The sequence below is a fragment of the Carcharhinus amblyrhynchos genome, chromosome 2 (genome assembly GCF_965287045.1).
Source record: "Carcharhinus amblyrhynchos chromosome 2, sCarAmb.v2.hapA, whole genome shotgun sequence".
NCBI classification, from domain to species: Eukaryota; Metazoa; Chordata; class Chondrichthyes; order Carcharhiniformes; family Carcharhinidae; genus Carcharhinus; species Carcharhinus amblyrhynchos.
Genome location: NC_137325.1, coordinates 92,733,972 through 92,755,891, shown reverse-complemented (window position 1 = coordinate 92,755,891; position 21,920 = coordinate 92,733,972). Strand labels below are relative to the sequence as shown.

General features: G+C 39.8%; 1 protein-coding gene across 2 annotated transcripts in view; it reads left to right on the top strand.

Annotated features, from left to right (window-relative positions):
• LOC145356532 (cullin-1) overlaps window positions 1–21,543 on the top strand; it is a 119,279-nt gene extending 97,736 nt beyond the window's left edge. For both annotated transcript variants that reach the window (XM_080209294.1, XM_080209284.1), the window contains exons 15-22: window positions 88–164; window positions 273–404; window positions 4,577–4,669; window positions 4,971–5,018; window positions 5,102–5,184; window positions 5,260–5,365; window positions 10,341–10,454; window positions 20,900–21,543. In XM_080209294.1, coding sequence (XP_080065420.1) covers window positions 88–164; window positions 273–404; window positions 4,577–4,669; window positions 4,971–5,018; window positions 5,102–5,184; window positions 5,260–5,365; window positions 10,341–10,454; window positions 20,900–20,980 — 734 coding nt within the window. In that variant the 3' untranslated portion in view covers window positions 20,981–21,543. The remainder of the gene's footprint in view (window positions 1–87; window positions 165–272; window positions 405–4,576; window positions 4,670–4,970; window positions 5,019–5,101; window positions 5,185–5,259; window positions 5,366–10,340; window positions 10,455–20,899) is intronic.
• Window positions 21,544–21,920: the final 377 nt, after the last annotated feature.

The window sequence follows — 21,920 nt, the reverse complement described above, 5'->3', positions numbered from 1 at the left end:
TGTGGTCTGATGGTTTGTTTCAACAAGTGTATCATAAAAATATGGTTACATTTTGAAAAAGACTTTTGTTTTCTCTCCTTCCCCCAGTGGATTTTAGTATTCAGGTTTTGAGTTCCGGTTCTTGGCCCTTTCAGCAATCCTGTACATTTGCACTCCCATCTGAGGTAAATCTGATATATGTTTGCTATTTATTTTACATGCTATTACAAATGGTTCATATGTAATAAGTTAATAAAATTCATTGAATAAACATCAGCTTTGTGTTACTGTAGTTGGAACGCAGTTACCAGAGATTCACAGCATTCTACGCCAGTCGACACAGTGGTCGGAAATTGACGTGGCTCTATCAGTTGTCCAAAGGAGAACTAGTTACAAACTGCTTCAAGAACCGATATACTTTACAGGTGAGATGTGAGATGATCATTTAAAAACAAAACCCGTGGTCAAAGCCTGTCACAAGTGCTTGTTGTTAATAGCAACATTTATTTATATATCTAATGCATAAAAAATTCAGATTAATACATTTCCAAGTTTTCAAAATTTGAATAAAATCTCTCATTTGTTTTGTTTTAAATCAACAAAAGAAAACTAACATATTCAACTTGGGTGCACAAAGCACATTACCATTAAGTCCTGAAAGTTCTTGGGTTTTGAATTGAGACAAGTGGTTGACCAAAAAATATCCTTTTTGTGTCATCAAATTAACTTGATAACTGATGTCAATGCAATGAATTTTAAATTGTGACAGTTAACTGTCATATTTCTAGGATAGAGATGATTTGTACATACGAACAAAAGATTGGATAGTAAATGCATGTATGATTTCTCATGGAAACTTACTTATGTGCAACACCAAACATGCAACTTTACTTTTGTTGCGCAGGAATATACACAAGATGTACCAATAGTTCTATTTTTAAAAAGGGCAATGCACAATTTTGCCACCAGGAACTTTTCAAACATGGTTCTCCTTTGTATAAATGTTAGATACTTGGGCTTTTTAAACTTAATTTGCTCTTGTGGATTTCCCGAGCTAAGTATAAGGTATATTGCTCCAATCAGCATTGCCTTCATCAGCGGAATGTTAAGTGTTGTTTGGATTAAGGTGCCTACTTAATTACTTTGGATAATGGTACATTTTTATACCTTTTTACTTAAATCTGCACGCCCATATAAAAGAAATTGTGATTTGCTGCGTTATTGTCTAGCATTGTAAACAATATCATTATTAATTGGCATCGGCAGAGTTAACTTGAGCGTTCTTAAAAAGATTCTGGCAAGTTTCTTCCCCCAAACAATGTGTAATTGAATGTCGTTGTTCCTTGTGTCATGTGGCTATGAAGTTATAGTTTGAAGTTAAATTTCTGGAAGTAAACAATCTTATTACAATGACTTGAGAATTGAAATCTTCCTCACAAGAAAAGGTAGTTTCTCTCTTAGTTAAGCTGATGGTTTGTTGATGATTCATTTGCATCTTCCACAAGAAAATTTAGTAAAATGCTTTTTGTGTTGAAATTGGTAGTTAAGGATGGAACAATGTGAGATTCTTTTCTCCAATAACTTTTATGGATGATCCTATCCTTTGGCAACATTTGTTGAGGCACTGTAAGGAAAAACAATTAAAGCCAAAGTTTTGTTTTTGCCCCCAGCTATCTATTGTTAATTTGCTCTTGCCTTTGTTAACAAAGGTAACACTATAAATTTTCTTTTCTCCAACTATTTTCAACTTCCTTTTCTAAGATGGATCAAAGCACTTGTACTATTTGGAATTAATGTACTCTTAAGAAAACAGCATTGTGAAAGTATACAGTTGGTGTGGCACATAGCATTTAGATCGCATTGTGAGAATATATATCCACATATAACCTCCTAGTGCAAATTATTACATGCCATTCAAGCAGGCATATAGTGTCTCAGCATTTTCTGCGTAAAATCCCTGTATCACCTGGCAGATAATCAAAATTAACAAATATCAAGGTCTCTGGATGGCTTTACACTCAAACCTGAATCCTGATTTGTGAACAGCTATCTGTGAAAAGGCATAGAAGTGTAAAACAGGCAAGGCATCTGTAGAGAGTGGATTTTCATGTGCTATGGTATTTTTAGAGCCATTAGTTTGTGCAATCCATCCCTAATGTTTACTTTTGCCTTTGTCCCCAGCAAAGCCATTAATACTAACGTGGGTTCAGTTGGGACAAATGTCTTTTATTTTGTTGTAATGAAAAAATTGAGGAGTTCATAGATTTCTTTGTCACTAACATTGAGATCCTCTATTCAGCTGTCTATGCTACTGCTCCTCACCTAACCCCATGCACCTGCCTGCCCAGATTAGCTAGGGAGTGAATAGGACACCAAAAATGCAATCAGGAAATGACAGCATGTTGGTGGAAGGGTAGGTCATCATTGGAGCAATGCCCAACAAACTACAATAAGGAAATGAAATGTGCACAATAAATAAGCGTGTTGTGGAGACAACCATGACAGAGTTTTCATTAAGAGAACCTACTGATAGGTCGTGTGTGCTTTTTATAGCATTGGTAGGTTATGGGAGCAACATTCTAAAGTTTAGGTGTTGCTGATATCAAAGAAACTTAAATGAATGTTATCTCCGTTTTTCTCCTGTGACAAATTCTGTTCACTCCTGTAATACATGGAAGGTTTTCTATGAAAATGGCCCATCAATTCTTGGCATCCTTACCTTCAAACGTACCAATCTGTACCCTTTGAAAGATTTAAAGGAGTTGTAAATACTAATGCTGGTTTGTTCCCTGAGAGGTGGTTCTCTAAATTAAAAGTGTTGAGCCCAGTTTGAGTGATGGGCCCAATTCAGAACTCTGGTACTCGGTGTGGGCTACATTCAGCAGAAGTTATTTGAGTGGACGTGAATCTGTTTTTGGTGGTAAAGTGGATACAGTGCATGTCAGTTTCTGGGCACAAGTGCCTGCATCAAATCTATGCAGCAGCAAATTAAAACCAAAACTTTGGTCGTTGCTGTTTTTGGCATATTTTTAACTATCTAAATTCAGTGTTGGAGCTCTTCAGTGAAATGTGTGAAAAATTAGGAGTGTTGCTGAGAAAAAAGAAACGTGCTATTGAATCTTCAGCAAGACAGACAAAAGCATGCCAGATTTGAAAGGGAATCACAGTTTGTACTGCAGAAAAAAAGGATGCTAATTTTTTGGCAGGTCTACTCTGGTTGTGGCATTGTATAGAGAATGCACCATGGAGTCCTACAGCCATTGTGTCATGGGGCCCTGGCATCTCACCAGCAGTGAAATTCAAATTCATTCATACAACTCATTACTCATATTACTCACTTCTTGGTTGGCAGAATGTCTTTTTTGGCTTGTTGGTGGAAAATACCACTTGTATTTCAGTGACGTTGTAGCAACATTGAAGCCAGTGGTTTTACCTGTTGCTCAAATGTTTGAGATACTTTAGTGAGCTCCATCCTCCTTTCTGATTCACCTAACGATCTCCCTTTCCATAACAAGCTTATTCAGAACACTTCTAATGTGTTTTCTAAAGTGCATACTGCAACCCACTTTCACTGGTTGTTATGCACATTGGGATTTCTACAGTTCCACATGTTATAAGATTGGCCTTATCGACAATCCCATAAATAGAACCCAAGTTATTTGCTCGCCACACAAGCTAGAACAAAAATGCGGTGTTTCAAAGCTTTTCTGAAGGATAATGGCTACCCCCCCCCCCCCCCCCCCCCCCCGTCAGTTCTTTGCTCATTGTATATCACACAGTCATGAATGGCCTGGGGCTGCCATTTTCGGACCAAAAATGCCCAGTATACTTTAAAAGGTGAAGTTTCTCAAAATTTGAGCAATGGGCGAAGCTAGCAGTTTCATGCTGCTACTATACACAGTGTGAGCATAAGTGGTACTTTCCATTAACTGGATTCTGCTATCAAGCCAAAAAAGATGTTCTGCCTACTGATGTGGAGTAACATTAATGAATCCTAGTGCTGTTGCAATGCCAGCTATGTAGGCCTTATGTCCCGACAACTGCTGATCATATCAAACATCATGTCCCTTCAGCTGTTCACAATCTTATTTCTAATGTTTACCCCTACAAGTATAAATCTCTTAAAACTTACTAACGTATCTAATGTATCTATTGTTGATTGTTGTGTATCCTGAAATTATTTTTAGGAGTTAATATTCCATATATCTCACTACACTATTTTCAGCACACTTTTGATAAGAGTTGTGGCAACCAGACTTTGAGTTTATGTATTAGTACGTTGTCTGCCAAACTTTTGAGTTTATGTATTACAGGCTTGTTGTTTTTATTCACTCAACAGAATACTGATGTTTTACACCTATTGGGTGCCATTGCATTCTTTGCTTTGTTGCAGCTACTCTTTTTAAAAAAAAATTCTTGCTGTTGGTCATGAAGTTGTCCAAATTGAACAGAAGGCAGTGAAAATAGTACAATATATGTCACATTTTTTCCCCTCCTCCTCCATCATTATGTAATATGCATGGCAGTGGTAGTAGTTTGTTAGAACCCTCCTCAAAATAAATGCTCAGGATGTAATTGTCTACTTTCCTTCTCTAAGGCATCCACTTTCCAGATGGCGATATTACTTCAGTATAACACAGAGGATGCCTATACCGTTCAGCAGTTAACAGACAGTACTCAAATCAAAATGGTAAGAGCAGGGGAGGGGGTGACAAAAATAATTATTCTTGGTGTATGATCCAACAAGAACAGGGAGTTTCAGTGGCATTGAACTTTGAAAATTGGTGACAATTTTGGGATGATGTTAGAAAAAAAGGCCTATTGTATCATAGTAAAGCAGATTGTTTCTTGAAGGTTCTCAGCAACAGGTGATAATTAATTAAATTTTGTGATCTCTCAGCAACTGCATTTTATGTGCATCCTTTTGTTCTAATTGGGGCAAGGTGTTTGGCATCAAACTTGAAATTGAAGTAACTTTTTATTAATTACAGGACATATTGGTACAAGTTTTACAGATATTATTGAAGTCCAAACTGCTGGTAAGTGCTAATTTATTGTTCAAAGGAAACAGTCATCAAATAATCAAATACATTACTTGATCAGTTTCTTTTTTTAAAATTAGGTTTTGGAAGATGAAAGTGCAAATGTGGATGAAGTAGAGATGAAGCCTGACACATTAATCAAACTGTACCTGGGGTACAAAAAGTAAGTAATGAACAAGTAATAGCTATTAAGCATATGTTTGGATCAGGAGTGCTAAACTGATCTGCTTTCTTTTAGTAAAAAGCTGAGGGTGAACATTAATGTACCGATGAAGACAGAACAGAAACAAGAGCAAGAGACCACACACAAAAACATAGAAGAAGATAGGAAGTTGTTGATTCAGGTAGGCCCTTTTTTTGAGATAAATATATTGATTCATGACTTTTTCTTCTTGATCATTACCTGATGACCTGTAACCAACATTGCCAAGGGCAATTTAAATTATATTTTTAAACAAGATTTGCAATGAACAATTTAATCAAAGGACTGCTTTGGTGGTTAGTTTCTATCACATTGTAGCAGTACAAAGAAAAGCTATTTAAACAAAAACATAGCATTAATCTTTCAATTTCCTGTTCTTTGTGTACTTCTGTGACGGTTACAAACTTTATCAGCTTACAATGTTTTCTTTCTTGCTGCTGCCGCTTGTACAATATTAATACATGGGTTGAAGACTTCATTTGAAATTTCCATCCAAGTATGTTTTACATATTCTTTGAAACAAAACCCAGTTTAGCGATACAGGTACAGGCTATCGTGGTTGTATGGAGGTTTTGAAGAAGGCTTTAAACATTTTACAAATCATCCTATATCACAATTAAGGTTTCTCAACAAAAAAAAATCTCTTTGGATACCCAATTAAACGTGGAGACTGTATCCAGGAAGTACTGGGATATTATTAAACTAGAAAAAGTGCACAAAAGATTTATGATGATGCTACTGGGACTTGATGGTTTGAGTTATGAGGAGAGGCTGAATATACTGGGACTTTTTTCCCTGGAGTATAGGAGACTTAGGGGCGACCTTAAAGGTCAATAAAATAATGAGGGCATAGATAAGGTAGGTAATCAACATTTTTTTCCCAAAGATAGGGGAGTCAAAAACCTAGAGGACATAGGTTTTCGGTGAGAGGGGAGCAATGCAAAAGGCTTCAGAGGGACAATTTTTTCAGAGGGTGGTGAGTGTCTGGAATGAGCTGTCAGAGGCAGTAGTAGAGGTGGGTACAACTTTGTCTTTTAAAAAGCATTTAGACAATTACATGAATAAAATGTGCATAGAGGAATATGGGCCAAATGCAGGCAATTGGGATTCACTTCATGGTTAAAAACTGTGCGGCACAGACAAGTTGGGCCGAAGGGCCTGTTTCCATGCTGTAAACCTCTGACTCTATATGCTGAGAGGAGAAGCAATTTGAAAATTATTCATTGGGATGTTATTAGACAGGATGGCAGAGTGTATTGGCTAGCGAACATGCTGGGTTAGGATGAAATTTCTAGGTGAAACAAGATTGTTCAGTAGGTGCCATATGAAACTTGTATATTAATGTTACAAAATAATGGCTGTGTATTATGATTTTCCAAAATGTATAAGCATTTTTAAAATTAAAAAAGCAATTGTGCAACTCCAAAGAATTTCTCAACTTTTCATCCAATTTTTTAAAAGCTGATTTCTGCCGCTTGAAAGCTTTTGAATTTTAGCCAATGAAAAGCCCAGACTGATCAGTGTTGTAAACATGTCAGGCCTTCTGTTATGTTATCTTGAGTTTATGCACTCAATCTTTTCCTTGGGAGGAGTTGCAATCATCACAGTTGGGAGTTTGCTTTCACTACTCTAGGCAATGAAAGTCTAACCTTTGAAGTGGGGGTGGGGTGTGCAGGGGGTGGGAGGAAGAGATAACAACATTACATAAACAAAATATAGTAATCCTTGCATATGGCCTTGAAGGTTTTGAACGATGAATTAACCAACCTTTTCGAGCAGACATGACATGTTAAGCTGTGTTGTTTTAGTGTTCGGAGTGCAGCAAATTTCATTAGTGTAAGTTAATTTCAGTTTGTTCTTGTGGTTTTTAAAAAACACCCGTTCAGTGAAGTTAAAATAAATCACTTCTTGTGCAAAAGCAGAATGTTGGATGGTGGAAATCTGAAATTAAAATAGAAAATGCTGAAAATGCATGATGAAAGATTACAGATATCAAAGATTTGCTGTTTTTTCTCTCGACCAGATCTCTCTGGTTCTACCATTTTTTATTCTCTTTGTGGCTAGAATTTTTTGTTTTATTTAATATTTCTTGGACATTCTTTCTCCAATCTCCAGCCTCATTTACTGCTGAAACTCTCAATCCCAAAAATAACAATTTTATTACCTTTAGATGTTTGCTGTCCTGTTTTCCTGGCTGGCCTCCATGTAGAGATGCCAGCGTTGGACTGGGGTAAACGCAGTAAAAAGTCTCTCAACGCCAGGTTTAAGTCCAACCAGTTTACTTGATAGTAATCCCACAAGCTTTCGGAAATGGTGTTCCTTCGTCAGGTGTGTGGAAGGTTCTGATCAGAGAAACACATATAAAGTTAGAGAGTTTACAGATTACTGATTAGAATGCAAGTCTTTACAGCTAACCTGCTATTCAAGTCTTAGAGATGCAGACAGCGTGAGTGGAGATAGCATTAGCATCGGTTAAAGAGATGTGTATTGTCTTCAGACAGGACAGTAAGTGAGATTTTACAAGCCCAGGCAAGTCATGGGGATTACAGATAGTGTGACATGAGCCCCAGATCCCGGTTGAGGCCGTTCTCATGTGCGGAAGTTGGCTATCAGTCTCTGCTCCGCTGTGTGTCGTAAAGGCTGCCTTGGAGAACGCTTACCCGATGATCAGAGACCAAATGCCCGTGACCACTGAAGTGTTTGCCAACAGGAAAGGAACAGTCTTGGCTGGTGATTGTCGAGCGATGTTCATTCATCCGTTGTTGTAGCGTCTGCATGGTCTCCCCAGTGTACCATGCTTCAGGACACCCTTTCCTGCAGCGTATTAGGTGGATAACGTTGGCCAAGTTGCAAGAGTATGTGCTCTGTACCTGGTGGATGGTGTTCTCACGTGTGATGATGTCATCCATATTGATGATCCAGCATGTCTTGCAGACGTTGCTATGGCACAGTTGTGTGGTGTTGTGGTCACTGTTCTCCTGAAGGCTGGGTAGTTTGTGTGAACAACGGTCCGTTTGAGGTTGTGCTGTTGTTTGAAGGCAAGAAGTGGGTGTGTAGGGATGGCCCTGGCGAGATGTTCGTCGTCATCAACGATGTGTTGAAAACTCCAGAGAAGATGTTGTAGCTTCTTCGCTCCGGGGAAGTACTGGACGACGAAGGGTACTCTGTCCTCCGTGTCCCGTGTTTGTCTTCTGAGGATGTCGGTATGGTTTTTCGCTGTGGCGCATCAGAACTGTTGATCAATGAGTTGAGTGCCGTATCCTGCTCTTATGAAGGCATCTTTCAGTGTCTGGAGGTGTCTGTCGTGAGCCTCCTCATCTGAGCAGATCCTGTGTATATGGAGGGCTTGTCCATAGGGGATGGCTTCTTTAATGTGTTTAAGGTGGAAGCTGGAGAAGTGGAGCATTGTGAGTTTGTCTGTGGGCTTGCGGTACAATGAAGTGCTGAGGTTACTGTCCTTGATGGAGATGCATGTGTCCAAGAATGCCACCGATTCCGGAGAATAGTCTGTGGTGATTCTGATGGTGGGATGGAACTTGTTGATGTCATCATATAGTTGTATCAGTGACTGTTCCCCATGAGACCAAAGGAAGAAAATGTCTTCGATGTATCTACTGTATAGCATCGGTTGAAGGTCCTGTGCGGTGAAGAAGTCTTGTTTCAGCCTGCATGAAGATGTTGGCATATTGAGGTGCGAATTTGATCCCCATGGCTGTTCCGTGTGTTTGGATGAAAAACTGGTTGTTGAAGGTGAGGACATTGTGGTTCAGGATGAAGTGGATGAGTTGTAAAATTGCATCTGGAAACTGGCAGTTGTCGGCATTGAATACTGAGGCAGTTGCAGCAATGCCATCGTCGTGGGGGATGTTGGTGTAGAGCGCCGAGACATCCATTGTGATGAGGAGTGCTCCTGGTTCAACTGCTCCATGTGCTGAGTTTCCGTAGGAAATCCGTAGCGTCGCAACAAAAGCTGGGGGTTCTTTGTACAATGGGTTTCAGGATACCCTTGATGTAGTCAGAGAGGTTCTCGCACAGGGTCCCATTGCCCGATACGATGGGACGGCTGGGTGTGTTTGCCTTATGTATCTTTGGGAGGCAGTAGAGATCTCCAACTGTCCTGTCTGGGGACAATACACATCTCTTTAACCTATGCTAATGCTATCTCCACTCACATTGTCTGCATCTTTAAGACTTTAGCGTATTAGCTGTAAAGACTTGCATTCTAATCATATTCTGTAAACTGTCTGTGCTGATGAGAACCTTCCACACACCTGACAAAGGAACACCATTTCTGAAAACTTGTGGGATTACTATCAAATAAACTGGTTGGACTTAAACCTGGCGTTGTGAGACTTCTTACTGTGGCCTCCATCATCCAGCCTCGATAAATTCAACCTTGTCAGAAATCCTCCTGCCTATATACTAACATGCCATAGAGGGAATGTAGCAAAGGTTCACCAGACGGATCCCTTAGATTGTGGTGACACTGAGGAGAGATGTTCCTTCCCTGTGCATAAGTTGACCCCTTTAATTTACCATGCAAAAAAAAGGCCATGCTCTTCAAATTGTCTACAACTGTACAAAAAATTAGAGGGAATATTGTCTACCACTGTTTATTATGTAAAATTATGAATGAGTTTAATGGAATAAATAAATGGGAGATGGGTCAGTGATCATAGGGCATGTTATTTACAGCAATTGGCAAAAGAAGCAGAGGTGAGTTGAATGGACGCTGTTGCCGGAATTTTACCGTCTTGTCTGCCAACGGAGAATGCCGGTCTGCGAGTCTCACTTGACTCTGGGGCGGGTGTGCCGGTAAAATTCCGGCCTGTATTTTCACAGTTACGATCTGAAATGTGCTTCCTGAAAGGGTGATGGAAGAAGCTTCAGTAATAATTTCCAAAAGGAAGTTGAATAAATACTCACAGGAAAAAAGTTAAGAGTTTTGAGCGAAAGGGAGAACACTGGGAGTTCTTCTCAAAGAACTGGTACAGCAGCGTTGGGCCAAATAACTGTTTCATGTATCATTGCATTCTATGATTTTAATCTGCTATTAAATCTTGAAACAAATGGTGTAATCTTCCATTCTCTGAAATTCTTTCTGTCTATCTCTTAAGGCTGCAATTGTACGAATAATGAAGATGAGAAAAGTTCTGAAACATCAGCAGTTACTGGCAGAGGTACTGAACCAACTCTCTTCGAGGTTCAAACCTAGGGTCCCAGTCATTAAGGTAGGTTCACCAGATATATGCATTTTCATGCATACAAAACTATTCCTTAATCAAAAATTATTAAATGTGTATTGGAGGTGGACAGATGCAACCAATTTCTCTTCTACCCAGCTCAATCTCTCCACTTTTGCTGCAGTCTTTGCAGCCCTCTTGGAAGTAAACTAAACTGTTATAGATGACTTATATGAAAAACAAAATTTAAACTACTTTTTTATGGCTCCAATTTAAGTTTTATAAACTCTTGAAAAGCTCTTAAAGATTTTGTAGATCAAATTATTTAGAGACTTCAAAAGTGGGTTATACATAGTAGTTTACAGCACTATTTAAAAGGTAAAATTATTTTTTGCAAACTTGGTTCCTTTGAGGATATAAGTTTTTTTACTTTGCGTCAAAGCTTGACTTCATAAACAACTGTTTAACAAAATTCAACAAAATTTCCAACCTGTTGGCTACGTTAGACAACTAGCTGTAACAAATGGGGCAGTGCCTGAAAATAATAATGCAGCTTTCTTAAACTAGATTTGTATTTAATAGAAAAGTGTAAGGTCATTCCTTGGCATCTGAGCTGTTGTTTGTGGTTCATCGCAATTACACCACAAGATTCAAAGCATCCGGAGTTGACCAAAGGACCTAACTCTTTGTAATGTGCTTGGAATCTATTCTATCTTTTGCAAATGTTGCTAATTCCACATTGATAAGGCTGTTCATCATCTAAAACTGTGGTTCTCAACCTTTTTTTATGTCATGACGCACCTTATACATTAAAAAAAAGTATTTTCTCCAACTGTGCTGCCCTCTAGCAAAACTTTTACTTCTCAAATTTCCTAAAACAGATGTCAAGCCACAAACTAATGCAATTTTCATTAATTGGAGTTTACGATGAAAGCCTTATCAATCTGTTAGTTGCATGTCAAATGTAATATTTTTTATTGAAAATGTATACAATTTATAAGTGTATAAAAATGTCAATTATTTTCAGTTTTTTAAATTCTGCATTTCTCAAGTTCACAAATGAAGGCAGTACTGTGAGCAGCATGTAACTGACAATGTCAGTGTGACACTGGGTCTTGCCTCTCTGAGCAGAGTGAGGAACTGATCATAGGCAACTTGCAGGTTTTGCTCCACAGAGAATGATTTCCTCCTCTTTTTTTAAACATGAACCAGTGTTGAGAATGCCAACTTGCACAGGTAGCTTGTCGGAAATTGTAAGAATGCTATAGCGCGACCTGAAATGGATGGATACTCTTGTCCTAAGGCAAACAAAATGCATCCAGAAGCAACTGTGCAAACCTTGTATGGTTGGTCCTGAGTTCTGCGAATTCCTCTTGTTCTTTTCATGACAATTCCTGTGATTCCAAAGGAAGTGAGGTAAATGGATCATGTACCCTGTCAGTGTCTTCCATTCTCATGGAGGGGAACTAGCATTCAAGCTTCCTTTGTAGTATTTTAAAATGTCTGGAGAGGAGGTTGAATATGGTTTTGAAGCAGGATTTGCTGGTGCCAGCTTGAACGTCTCAGTTGTCACGTTTGCATTTTTTTTTGTTGTCAAAGGACAGGTTTTGATCTGAAACTTTGAAGTTCTTGTTTTTCCCCTGCATTTAACATTGATGGCTGAATAGGGGAGGTTATGGCCTATTGGTATTGTCACTGGTCTAGTAATCCAAGGTAATGCTCTGGGGACCTTGGTTCAAATCCCACCACAGCCCATAAGAACATAAGAAATAGGAGCAGGAGTAGCCCTTCGAGCCTGCCCTGCCATTTAGTAAGATCATGGCTGATCTGAAGTGGATCAGTTCCACTTTCCCGCTTTCTCCCCATAACCCTTAATTCCCTTGTCTATCGGAAATCTATCTACCCATGACTTTTAAATATATTCAACGAGGTAGCCTCCACCACTTCAATGGGCAGAGAATTCCAGAGATTCACCACCCTTTTAAGTGAAGAAGTTCCTCCTCAACTCCGTTCTAAACTACCACCTCCCCCCTCTTATTTTGAGACTGTGTCCTCTAGTTCTGTTTTCCTTTCTAAGCGGAAAGAATCTCTCTACCTCTACCCTATCTAGCCCCTTCATTATCTTATACGTCTCTATAAGATCCCCCCTCAGCCTTCTAAACTCCAATGACTACAGGCCCAGTCTATTTAATCTCTCCTCATAAGCTAACCCCCTCATCTCCGGTATCAGCCTGGTGAACCTTCTCTGTACTTTTGTGTCAGTGGTAGGGAAATTATTGGGAAAGATTCTTCGGGGCAGGATTTGCTCTCATTTGGAAAATTATAGGTTTATTAGTGGCAGGCAGCATGGCTTTGTGCAGGGTAGCGTCTCTCAAACTTAATTGAGTTTTTTGAGGAAGTGATGAAGTTGATTGAGGACAAGGCAGTGGATGTTATCTGCATTGATTTTAGCAGGGCCTTTGACAAGGTCCCTGATGGCACAGATTTTGGAAGTAAGAGTAGGCCATTTGACCCTTGGAGCCTGCTCCACCATTCATTATGATCATGGCTGATCATCAAATTTAATATCCTGATCCACTCCGCTTGCTCGCCACCACCACCCCCGCAGCCAAAACGCCACCCCCCCCCCCCCTTTGATTCCTTCAGTCCCAAGAGCTATATTTTACTTCTTGAAATCAAACGGCGTTTTGTTTGTAATATATATAAATGATTTGGAGGAGAATAGGTGGTCTGATTGGTAAGTTTGCAAATGACACAGAAGTTGAGGAGACTGCACATAGTGAAGTGGATTGCCAGAGTTACGTGAGGATATGGCTAAACGGGAGACTAGAAATGGCAGATGGCATTTAATCTGGACAAATGCAAGGTGATGCATTTTAGAAAATCCAATGCAGGAGGGATGTATGCAGTAAATGGCAGAACCCTTGAAAGTATGAACATACAGAGCGATCGAGGCGTACAGGTCCACAGTTCCCTGAAAGTGGCAACCCAAGTGGATAAGCTGATCAAGTAAGCATATGGCATGCTTGCCTTCATCAGTTGTGGCATAGTGTACAAAAATTGGCAATCATGTTGCACCTGTATAGAACATTAGTTCGTCTGCATTTGGAATACTGTGTACAATTCAGGTTGCCACACTACCAGAAGGGTGTGGAGGCTTTTGAGAGGGTACAGAAAAGGTTTAGCAGGATGTCACCTGGTTTGGAGAGTATTTGCTATGAGATTGGACAAACTTGGTTTATTTTCATTTGAACGTATGTCAGAGGTAGGTTCTTTACTCAGAGGGTAGTAAGGGCGTGGAATGCCCTGCCTGCAGGAGTTGAGTACTTGCCAACTTTAAGGGCATTCAAATGATCTTTGGATAGGCATATGGATAATATTGGAATAGTTTAGGTTAGAGGGCCATTAGATTGGTTCCACTGGTCGGTGCAGTATCGAGGGCCAAAGGGCCTGTACTGCGTTGTAATGTTCTATGTTCTACGTTCTATGTACTCCCTCCAAAGACCAATGTATCATTTTGCAAATATTGGGGACCAAAACTGCGCACAGTACTCCCGTTGCGGCGTCACCAGTGCCTTGTACAGTTGCTGCAAGACCTCTTTTATATTTTATATTCAAGACCTGCTTTTATATTCTATCCCCCTCGCTATAAAGGCCAACGTTCCATTCGCCTTCTTGATCACCTGCTGCACCTGCAGACTGAGTTTTTTGTGATTTGTGCACAAGGACCCCCAGGTTCTTCTGCACAGTAGCATGCTGCAGCTTTTCACCATTTAAATAATAATCCCTCCTACTATTATTTCTACCAAAGTGGATAACCTCACATTTGCTAATGTTATACTCCATCTGCCAGGTCCTCGCCCACTCACTCAGCCTATCCAGATCTCTCTGCAGACTTTCCACGCCCTCCACTTTTCCACTCATCTTCGTGTCATCAGCAAATTTTGTTACCCTACACTCAGTCCCTTCCTCCAGATCATCTATGTAAATGGTAAACAGTTGAGGCCCCAGCACAGATCCCTGCGGCACTCAACTAGTCACCAACTGCCAACCAGAAAAGCATCTATTGATTCCATCTCTCTGCTTCCTGTTAGATAACCAATCCTCAATCCACGCTAACACTTTACCCCCAACTCCGTGTACCCTAACCTTCTGCAGCAATCTTTGTGAGGCATCTTATCAAACGCCTTCTGGAAATCTAAAAACACCACATTCACCGGTTCCCCTCTGTCTACCGCACTAGACACATCTTTATAGAAATCCAGTAAATTTGTTAAACGCGACTTCCCCTTCACGAATCCGTGCTGCATCTGCTTGATCAAAACCATTCTTTTCTTGATGTCCTGCTGTTTCTTCTTTTTATGGATTCTAGCATTTTCCCAACTGTGGACGTTAAGCTAACAGGCCTATAATTCCCTGCCTTTTGTCTGCTACCTTCTTTAAACAGCAGCGTAACATTAGCTGTTTTCCAATCCTCTGGCACTTCCCCAGAGTCCAGTGAACTTTGATAAATAATTACCAAGACACCTGGGATGCATTTCAACTGGTCCTGGGGACTTGTCTACCTTCAATCCCATTAGTCCACTAAGCACTACCTCTCTAGTAACAGTAATAATGCTGAAATTTGAATTTGATGAAAGGTCTGAAATTAAAAGTCTAATGATGCCTGTGAAATATGGTCACAAAAACCCATTTGGTTCACTAATGCCCTTCAGGGAAGCAAATCTGCCATCTTTACCTAATCTGGCCCTACACGTGACTCCAGATCTACAGCAATTGTTGACTGTTAAATGCCCTTTGGAATGGGCAATAAATGCTGGCCCAGCCATCGCGCACATCCCATGAACGAATTAAAACAAAATCTCTGGAAAATATACAAGCTTAGAATGTAAAATCTTAACAAATTAAACCTTTGTGTGTCAACTCATGCAGAGTTGAAAACTCTTTCAGCGAATTACAGAGCTCATGAATGCAAGAGAAGACCTTTCCCCTGTACAGCCATCGTACTTGTGTGTGCATGAGTAAACCCTGGTATTCCACTCCCATATCTCCACACGAAATGGTAAACAAGCACAAGTTCAAAGAATATTGCTTTTTCATACTTCAGTTTTCACTTTTTGGTCTTAACGCAACTAACTTAGATGACATTTTTTGGGAACAAAGACTTTATGGTATAGGATACAGTGGCTGACCTGGATGTCGGGATGCCTTATTCACAAATCTTTTGACTTTTCCCATCATGGAAGCTGCTCCAGATGTTATTGCACTTGGTCCAATTAAGATTGCTTCCCTCTAGATAAGTAGCTGTGACATGGAAGATTTCCTCTCCTGTCGCATGCCCAAGCAATTCTTTGCAAAAGAAGAATTTTTTTTTTTGAAGTCCCCATCAACATATCTGACTTTGGCTAAGAGATATTGTGCACTAATATCTGCAGAATTTTTAACCTTCAGGGAAAATATTCCACTCATTTCTGATTTCTGTTGGAACACCTGTTTAATATTAACTAACATTTTGTCAGTATGTTGTAGCGGAATTTTAGTTGATTTCTTTTGGCAACATCAGCTCCCAAAATTATTCTCTCAATTCTTTGCATATCAGCAGAATTAGGGTTTGGCAATGGTGTGCTGCTACTTCAGTTTTTCTAAACTCAGCTACCAGGTTACTCTCCTGCACGTTATCTGAAACTTGCACAAACTTCATTGTATGGCGATTTTACTTTGTTTTGTGTTCTCAGGTGCTTGAAGTACTCTATATCCTTACTGCAGAGTGTTTTGTATTAAAATGGCTCAATAACTTACTTGGTACCATTGCAGAGTTTTAAGAGCATCCTGCAAATTAGACATTCTGGGACAGGGCAGGAGGCATCACCAGTCCACAAAAAAACCAAAGGCCAAGTAGCTGTCACTCCTGAAGTTCTGTTCTTTCAGCCATATTTGAATCAAAGTGGGATTATTCATTTCTCCCCATGGCAAACTGTAGTCAAACATACCACACTACACAAGAAATGCCCTTGCGCATCAACTTCCAACACAATTGTAGCTCTGGCCGTGCCAAGCTGAAAACTACTACTCCAAAGATGCATTCTTGGTCTAATGCCCTGCAGCACAGAGTTACCAACCTTCAGTTACTTTCTCAGGTCTTCAGGTCTTTTGGTGTCTCCTCAACGAGGGCTCCTCCCAAATTCTCCTCACTTGAACTCTGCACCTTGTATCCCATTCTCTAATTAGAACCTGTTTCTTCTTTTAACTTTATTGGTTCCTGTTTCTTACCTCTCGTCTTCCCTTACTGGGAACTTTGTTTTTACCTAGAAGGAGGCCATTTGAACCCATTGGGTCTGCACCAACTCTTCAAAAGAGCATCTTGCCCAAGGTCCACCCTTTGTCGTCTCCCCACAATCCTTCTGCCTTTACATTGGCTAATCTGCCCAATCTACACATGTTTGGGCACTAAGGGGCAATTTAGAAAAGTAAATCTAATATGGATTGTAAAATTGGTTGTGATTCGCCATTGCCCATTTTGTTCTATTGCCCAAGAGAAGTTTCTATCCCAATGTGCTACCAGCATGGTGGCACAATGGCTAGTACTGCTGCTTCAAGCACCAGGAATCTGGATTCAATTCTAACCTTGGATAACTGTCTGTGTGAAGTTTGCATTTTCTCTCCATGTCTGTGTGGATTTCCTCCCACTGTCCAAAGATGTGCAGGTTTAGTGGATTGGCGATGCTAAATTGCCTCTTAAGGGGGATTAACAAGGTAATTATGGGGATAGGGTCTGGTTGGGATTGTTGTCAATGCAGGCTTAGTGGGTCGAATGATCTCCTTCTGCACTGTAGGGATTCGATGTTCCTATGCTAATTGAAGTAAATTTTACAATGGATGTCAATATTTTATCTCCAGTTACATCAGCACAGGAGTAAAAATGCAGTTCAACTGGAGACAAATGTTCATCTGGAGACAAATGTTCATCTTGTTAGAATCTAGAATTAATACAATTTTGAAATGCTTAAGAATAATTCACAATAACCATATTTGCTAATCAAAGTTGGTCGCTGAGCTGTAATATGTATTTCCTCTTATGTTGCTGCCAAGTTGTTTTAAATCTTCTCTCTCAGCAGTGTATGAATATTCTAGAGGTTGATTCATCACAGGGTTTATACACATTTTGTCTGTAATTTTGGTGTCTGTTGGACTTGATAAGTTGAGATTTTGGGTCCCAAATCTTTTAGCATCGGGAGCAAATCAGTTATTCAAGTGCTTAATTTAAAATGACCTATTAATGTGACGGGATTAATTAATGACCTCAAAGGGGCCCCTAAGCAACAGTGACCATAACATGATAAAATTTCATGTTCGATTCAGGGTATGAAATATGGGACTTTAAATAACAGGGTATGAAGACAGTTGGCTACAGTGAACTGAGAAAATTGGTTGAAAGTTAGGAAAGAAGAGAACCAGTGGCAGACATTTAGGAGCTATTTCACAGTAAATGTATATGTTCAACTGAGAAAGTAAGATTCGATGAGAAGAATGCGCATCATGTATCAAATTGCAAAAAAGCGTGCAATACTTTGAAGATTAGTGATCAGCCAGAAGATCAGGTAGATTTTAGAAACCAGCAAAGGATGACTTAAAAATGAGGGAAAAATTGGAGTTTGAGAGAAAGATACTAGAAATATTCTACAGATATGTAAAAAGAAAATGAGTGAGTGTTAGTCCCTTAGAGGGCAAGATTGAGGAATTAATATGGAAAAAATTATAAAAGCATTGCAGAGGTATTTGGTATCTGCCTTCACAGTAGAAGACACACAAAACGTGCTAGATATACTTATTTATCAAGACCTAAAGGGAGGGAGGAACTTAAAACAATGACAGGCATTCAGAAAACTCTGAACTGAAGGCTGACAAGTCCCCTGGACTTGATGTCCTGCATCCTACGATCTTGAAAGAAGTGGCTGCAGAACAAGTAGATGCATTGGTTATGACCTTCCAAAATTCCCTGTGTTCTGGAAAGATCCCAGTGGATTGAAAATTTGCAAATTCTTATTGCAAAGCTTATTCAAGAAACAAGGAAATCATTAAGCAGGAATTGGTTAGCATAACATCTGTCATGGGGAAAATACTAGAATCCATTATTGAGCAGGTAATAGTACGATATTACAACCTAGCAGAATCTGCATGGTTTTGCAAAAAGGAAATGTTTGTCTAATTTGGAATTAGAGGTTTGCAGCATGGAAACAGGCCTTTTGGCCCAACTTATCCATGCTATCCCTTTTTTTAAAACCATTAAGCCCATCCCAATTGCCCACGTTTGGTCCATATCCCTCAAATGCCATCTCACTCATGTAACTGTCTAAACATTTTTAAAAGATAAAATTGTACCTGACTCTACTATTACCTCTGACAGTTTTTTCCAGACACTCACGACCCTGTGTGTGAAAGAATTGCCCCTCTGGACCCTTTTTTATCTCTTCCCTCTCACCTTAAATCTTTGCCTTTGGTTTTAGACTCCCCTACCTTTGGAAAACAATATTGACTATTTAGCTGATCTATGCCCCTCATTAGTTAATAGACCTCTAAGATCACCCCTCAGCCTCCTACGATCCAGAGAAAAAAGTCCCAGTCTATCCAGCCTCCCCTTGCAACTCGAACCATTAAGTCCCAGTAGCATCCTAGCACATATTTTCTGCACTCTTTCTAGTTTAATATCCTTCCTATAATAGGGTGACCAGAACTGTCCAGTATTCCAAGTATGGCCTTACCAATGTCTTGTACAACTTCAAGATATGCCAACTCCTGTATTCAGTGTTCTTACTAATGAAACCAAGCATGTTGAATGCCTTCTTCGCCATTTTGTCCATCTGTGACTCCACTTTCAAGGAGCTATGAACCTGTGCCCCTAGATCTCTTTGTTCTATAACTCTCCCCGATGCTCTGCTATTAACTGAGCAAGACCCCTCCTGGTTTGATTGACCAAAATGCGTTACCTCACATTTATCTAAATTAAACTCCATCTGCCATTTGTCAGCCCACTGGCTCAACTGATCAAGATCCCGCTGCAATCCGAGGTAACCTTCTTCACTGTCCACTATGCTGCCAATCTTGATGTCATCTACAAACTTACTAACCATGCCTCCCAAATTCTCATCAAAATCATTAATATAAATGAGAAATAACAGTGGACCCAACACCAATTCCTGAGGCACACCACTGGTCACAGGCCTCCAGTTTGAAAAACAACCCCCTACAACCACCATCTGTCTTCAGTCATCCAGCCAATTTTGTATCCATTTGGCTACCTCACCCTGGATCCTGTGAGAGTTAACCTTATGTAACAACCTATCATGCAGTATCTTGTCAAAGGCCCTGCTAAAGTCCACGTAGACAACATCAACTGCACTGTCCTCATTAACCTTCTTGGTTACCCCTTCAAAAAACTCAAATTTGTGAGACATGATTTTCCACTCACAAAGCCATGCTGACTGTCCCTAATCAGTCCTTGCATCTCTAAATGCCTGTAGATCCTGTCTCTCAAAATACCTTCCGACAACTTGCCCACAACAGATGTGAGGTTCACCGACCTGTAGTTCCCAGGCTTTTCCCTGCAGCCCTTTTTAAACAAAGGCACAACATTGCCACCCTCCAATCTTCTGGCACCTCACCCGTGACTGTCGATGATTCAAGTACTCCTGCTAGGGGACCTGCAATTTGCTCCCTAGCCTCCCAAACGTCCTGGGGATTTATCTACCTTGATGCGCTTTAAGACTTCCAGCACCACCTTCTCTGTAATATGTACACTCCTCAAGACATCACTATTTCCCCAAGTTCCCTAACATCTATACCATTCTTAACAGTAAATACTGATGAATTTATTAGCGTTCTTTTGAGGAAGTAATAAGGTAGAAAAAGGGAAATCTGTGGATATGGTATCCTTGGATGTCCAAAAGGCATTTGATTAGGTGCACAACGAAAGTTACTATGCAAAATAAGAAACAAAAGTACTGACAATATTCTGTGGGTAAGGGTGGCATGTATGAAGAGAAAAGTCGCTTTGCAGGTCTGTGACCTTTCATCAGAACCTGAAGCGTTAATTCATTTCCCTTTGCAGATGCTGCTTGACCTGCTGAGTATTTCCAGCACTTTGTTTTTATTCCAGATTCTGCAATAATTTTGGTTTTGTAAAACTGGTTGAACTTCCTACAATTGTATGACAAAGTATTATATAAAATCTACTTGCATTTACACACCTGTATGTTCAGAGTTCCAACATTTGGTTAGTTCTGTGCCAGTTAGATGTGGACTATTGCTTTTATTTATATTATCTGCTGTTGTGAAATAATCTGGTAATAAATAGCTAAGAGTTGTAACTGTAAATTGCCATTCTTCCAATTAGAGGTTTCTGATTAAAATATTAGAGTTGGAATCTCTGTACATTAAATCTGTGTATAAAAGAAATGTATTGGCAATGTGCTGAATAATAATTTTTCCTTTTGCAGAAATGCATCGACATACTGATAGAAAAGGAGTACTTGGAGCGTGTGGATGGAGAGAAGGACACATACAGTTATTTGGCTTAATAATATAAAAGTGTCTGAATAAAACTTCATTCCTAAGACATGCTGGCTTTGAATACAGAGAATGCTATTAGTTTTGTGATAAAGATGGGAATGTAAAAGATTGCATTCTTGAACTCCATTGCAGCCCGTCTGCTCGCTGGACCTCTGGTAACTGAGAGTGGAAACCACCAGCCAGTCACATTTACTTTACAGAACTGTTCTCAGGATTGCTACATTTCAATATGTAAATATCGAAAGAAACCCCTAACCTTAATTCAGTAAAGTGATTTAAAAAAAAAAGGAATTGAACCTTCTACATAGGGGTTGCATGCTACTGCCTATCTGCATTTAAAACCTTACTTCAGCTATACATGGTCACCACTGCTCTGAATGTAAGGGGCAGCAGGAAAAAAAAACTAATTTATGAATGCAATGTTGGCAGCACTTTCCAAAAGCATACTAGTGAATTTGAACAAGCCCTTTAGAAAATGTGTAATCTGCATTATCTGCTATGAGAGAAACCATTTGTATAGTGTGGTTCATTTTTTAATGTGTGATAAATAAAATTTAATGATTTCTGTAAATGGTGTGACTTAATAGTGAGACGAGGGAGCGATCAGTCACGATCTGATTGAATGAAGTGGGGCGGCACAGTGGTCAGCACTGCTGCCTCACAATGCCAGGGACCCAGGTTCGATTCTCAGCTTGGATCACTGTCTGTGAGGAGTCAGCATGTTCTCCCTGTGTCTGCTCTGGGTGCTCCGGTTTTCTCCCACATTCTGAAAGATATGCTGGTTAGGTGCATTGGCCATGCTAAATTCTCCCATGGTGTATCTGAACAGGCGCTGGGGTGTGGCAACTAGGGGATTTTCACAGTAACTTCATTGCAATGTTAATATAAGCCAACTTGTGACACTAATAAATAAACTTAAGCTTAGCAGGCTCAAAGGGCTGAATTTGT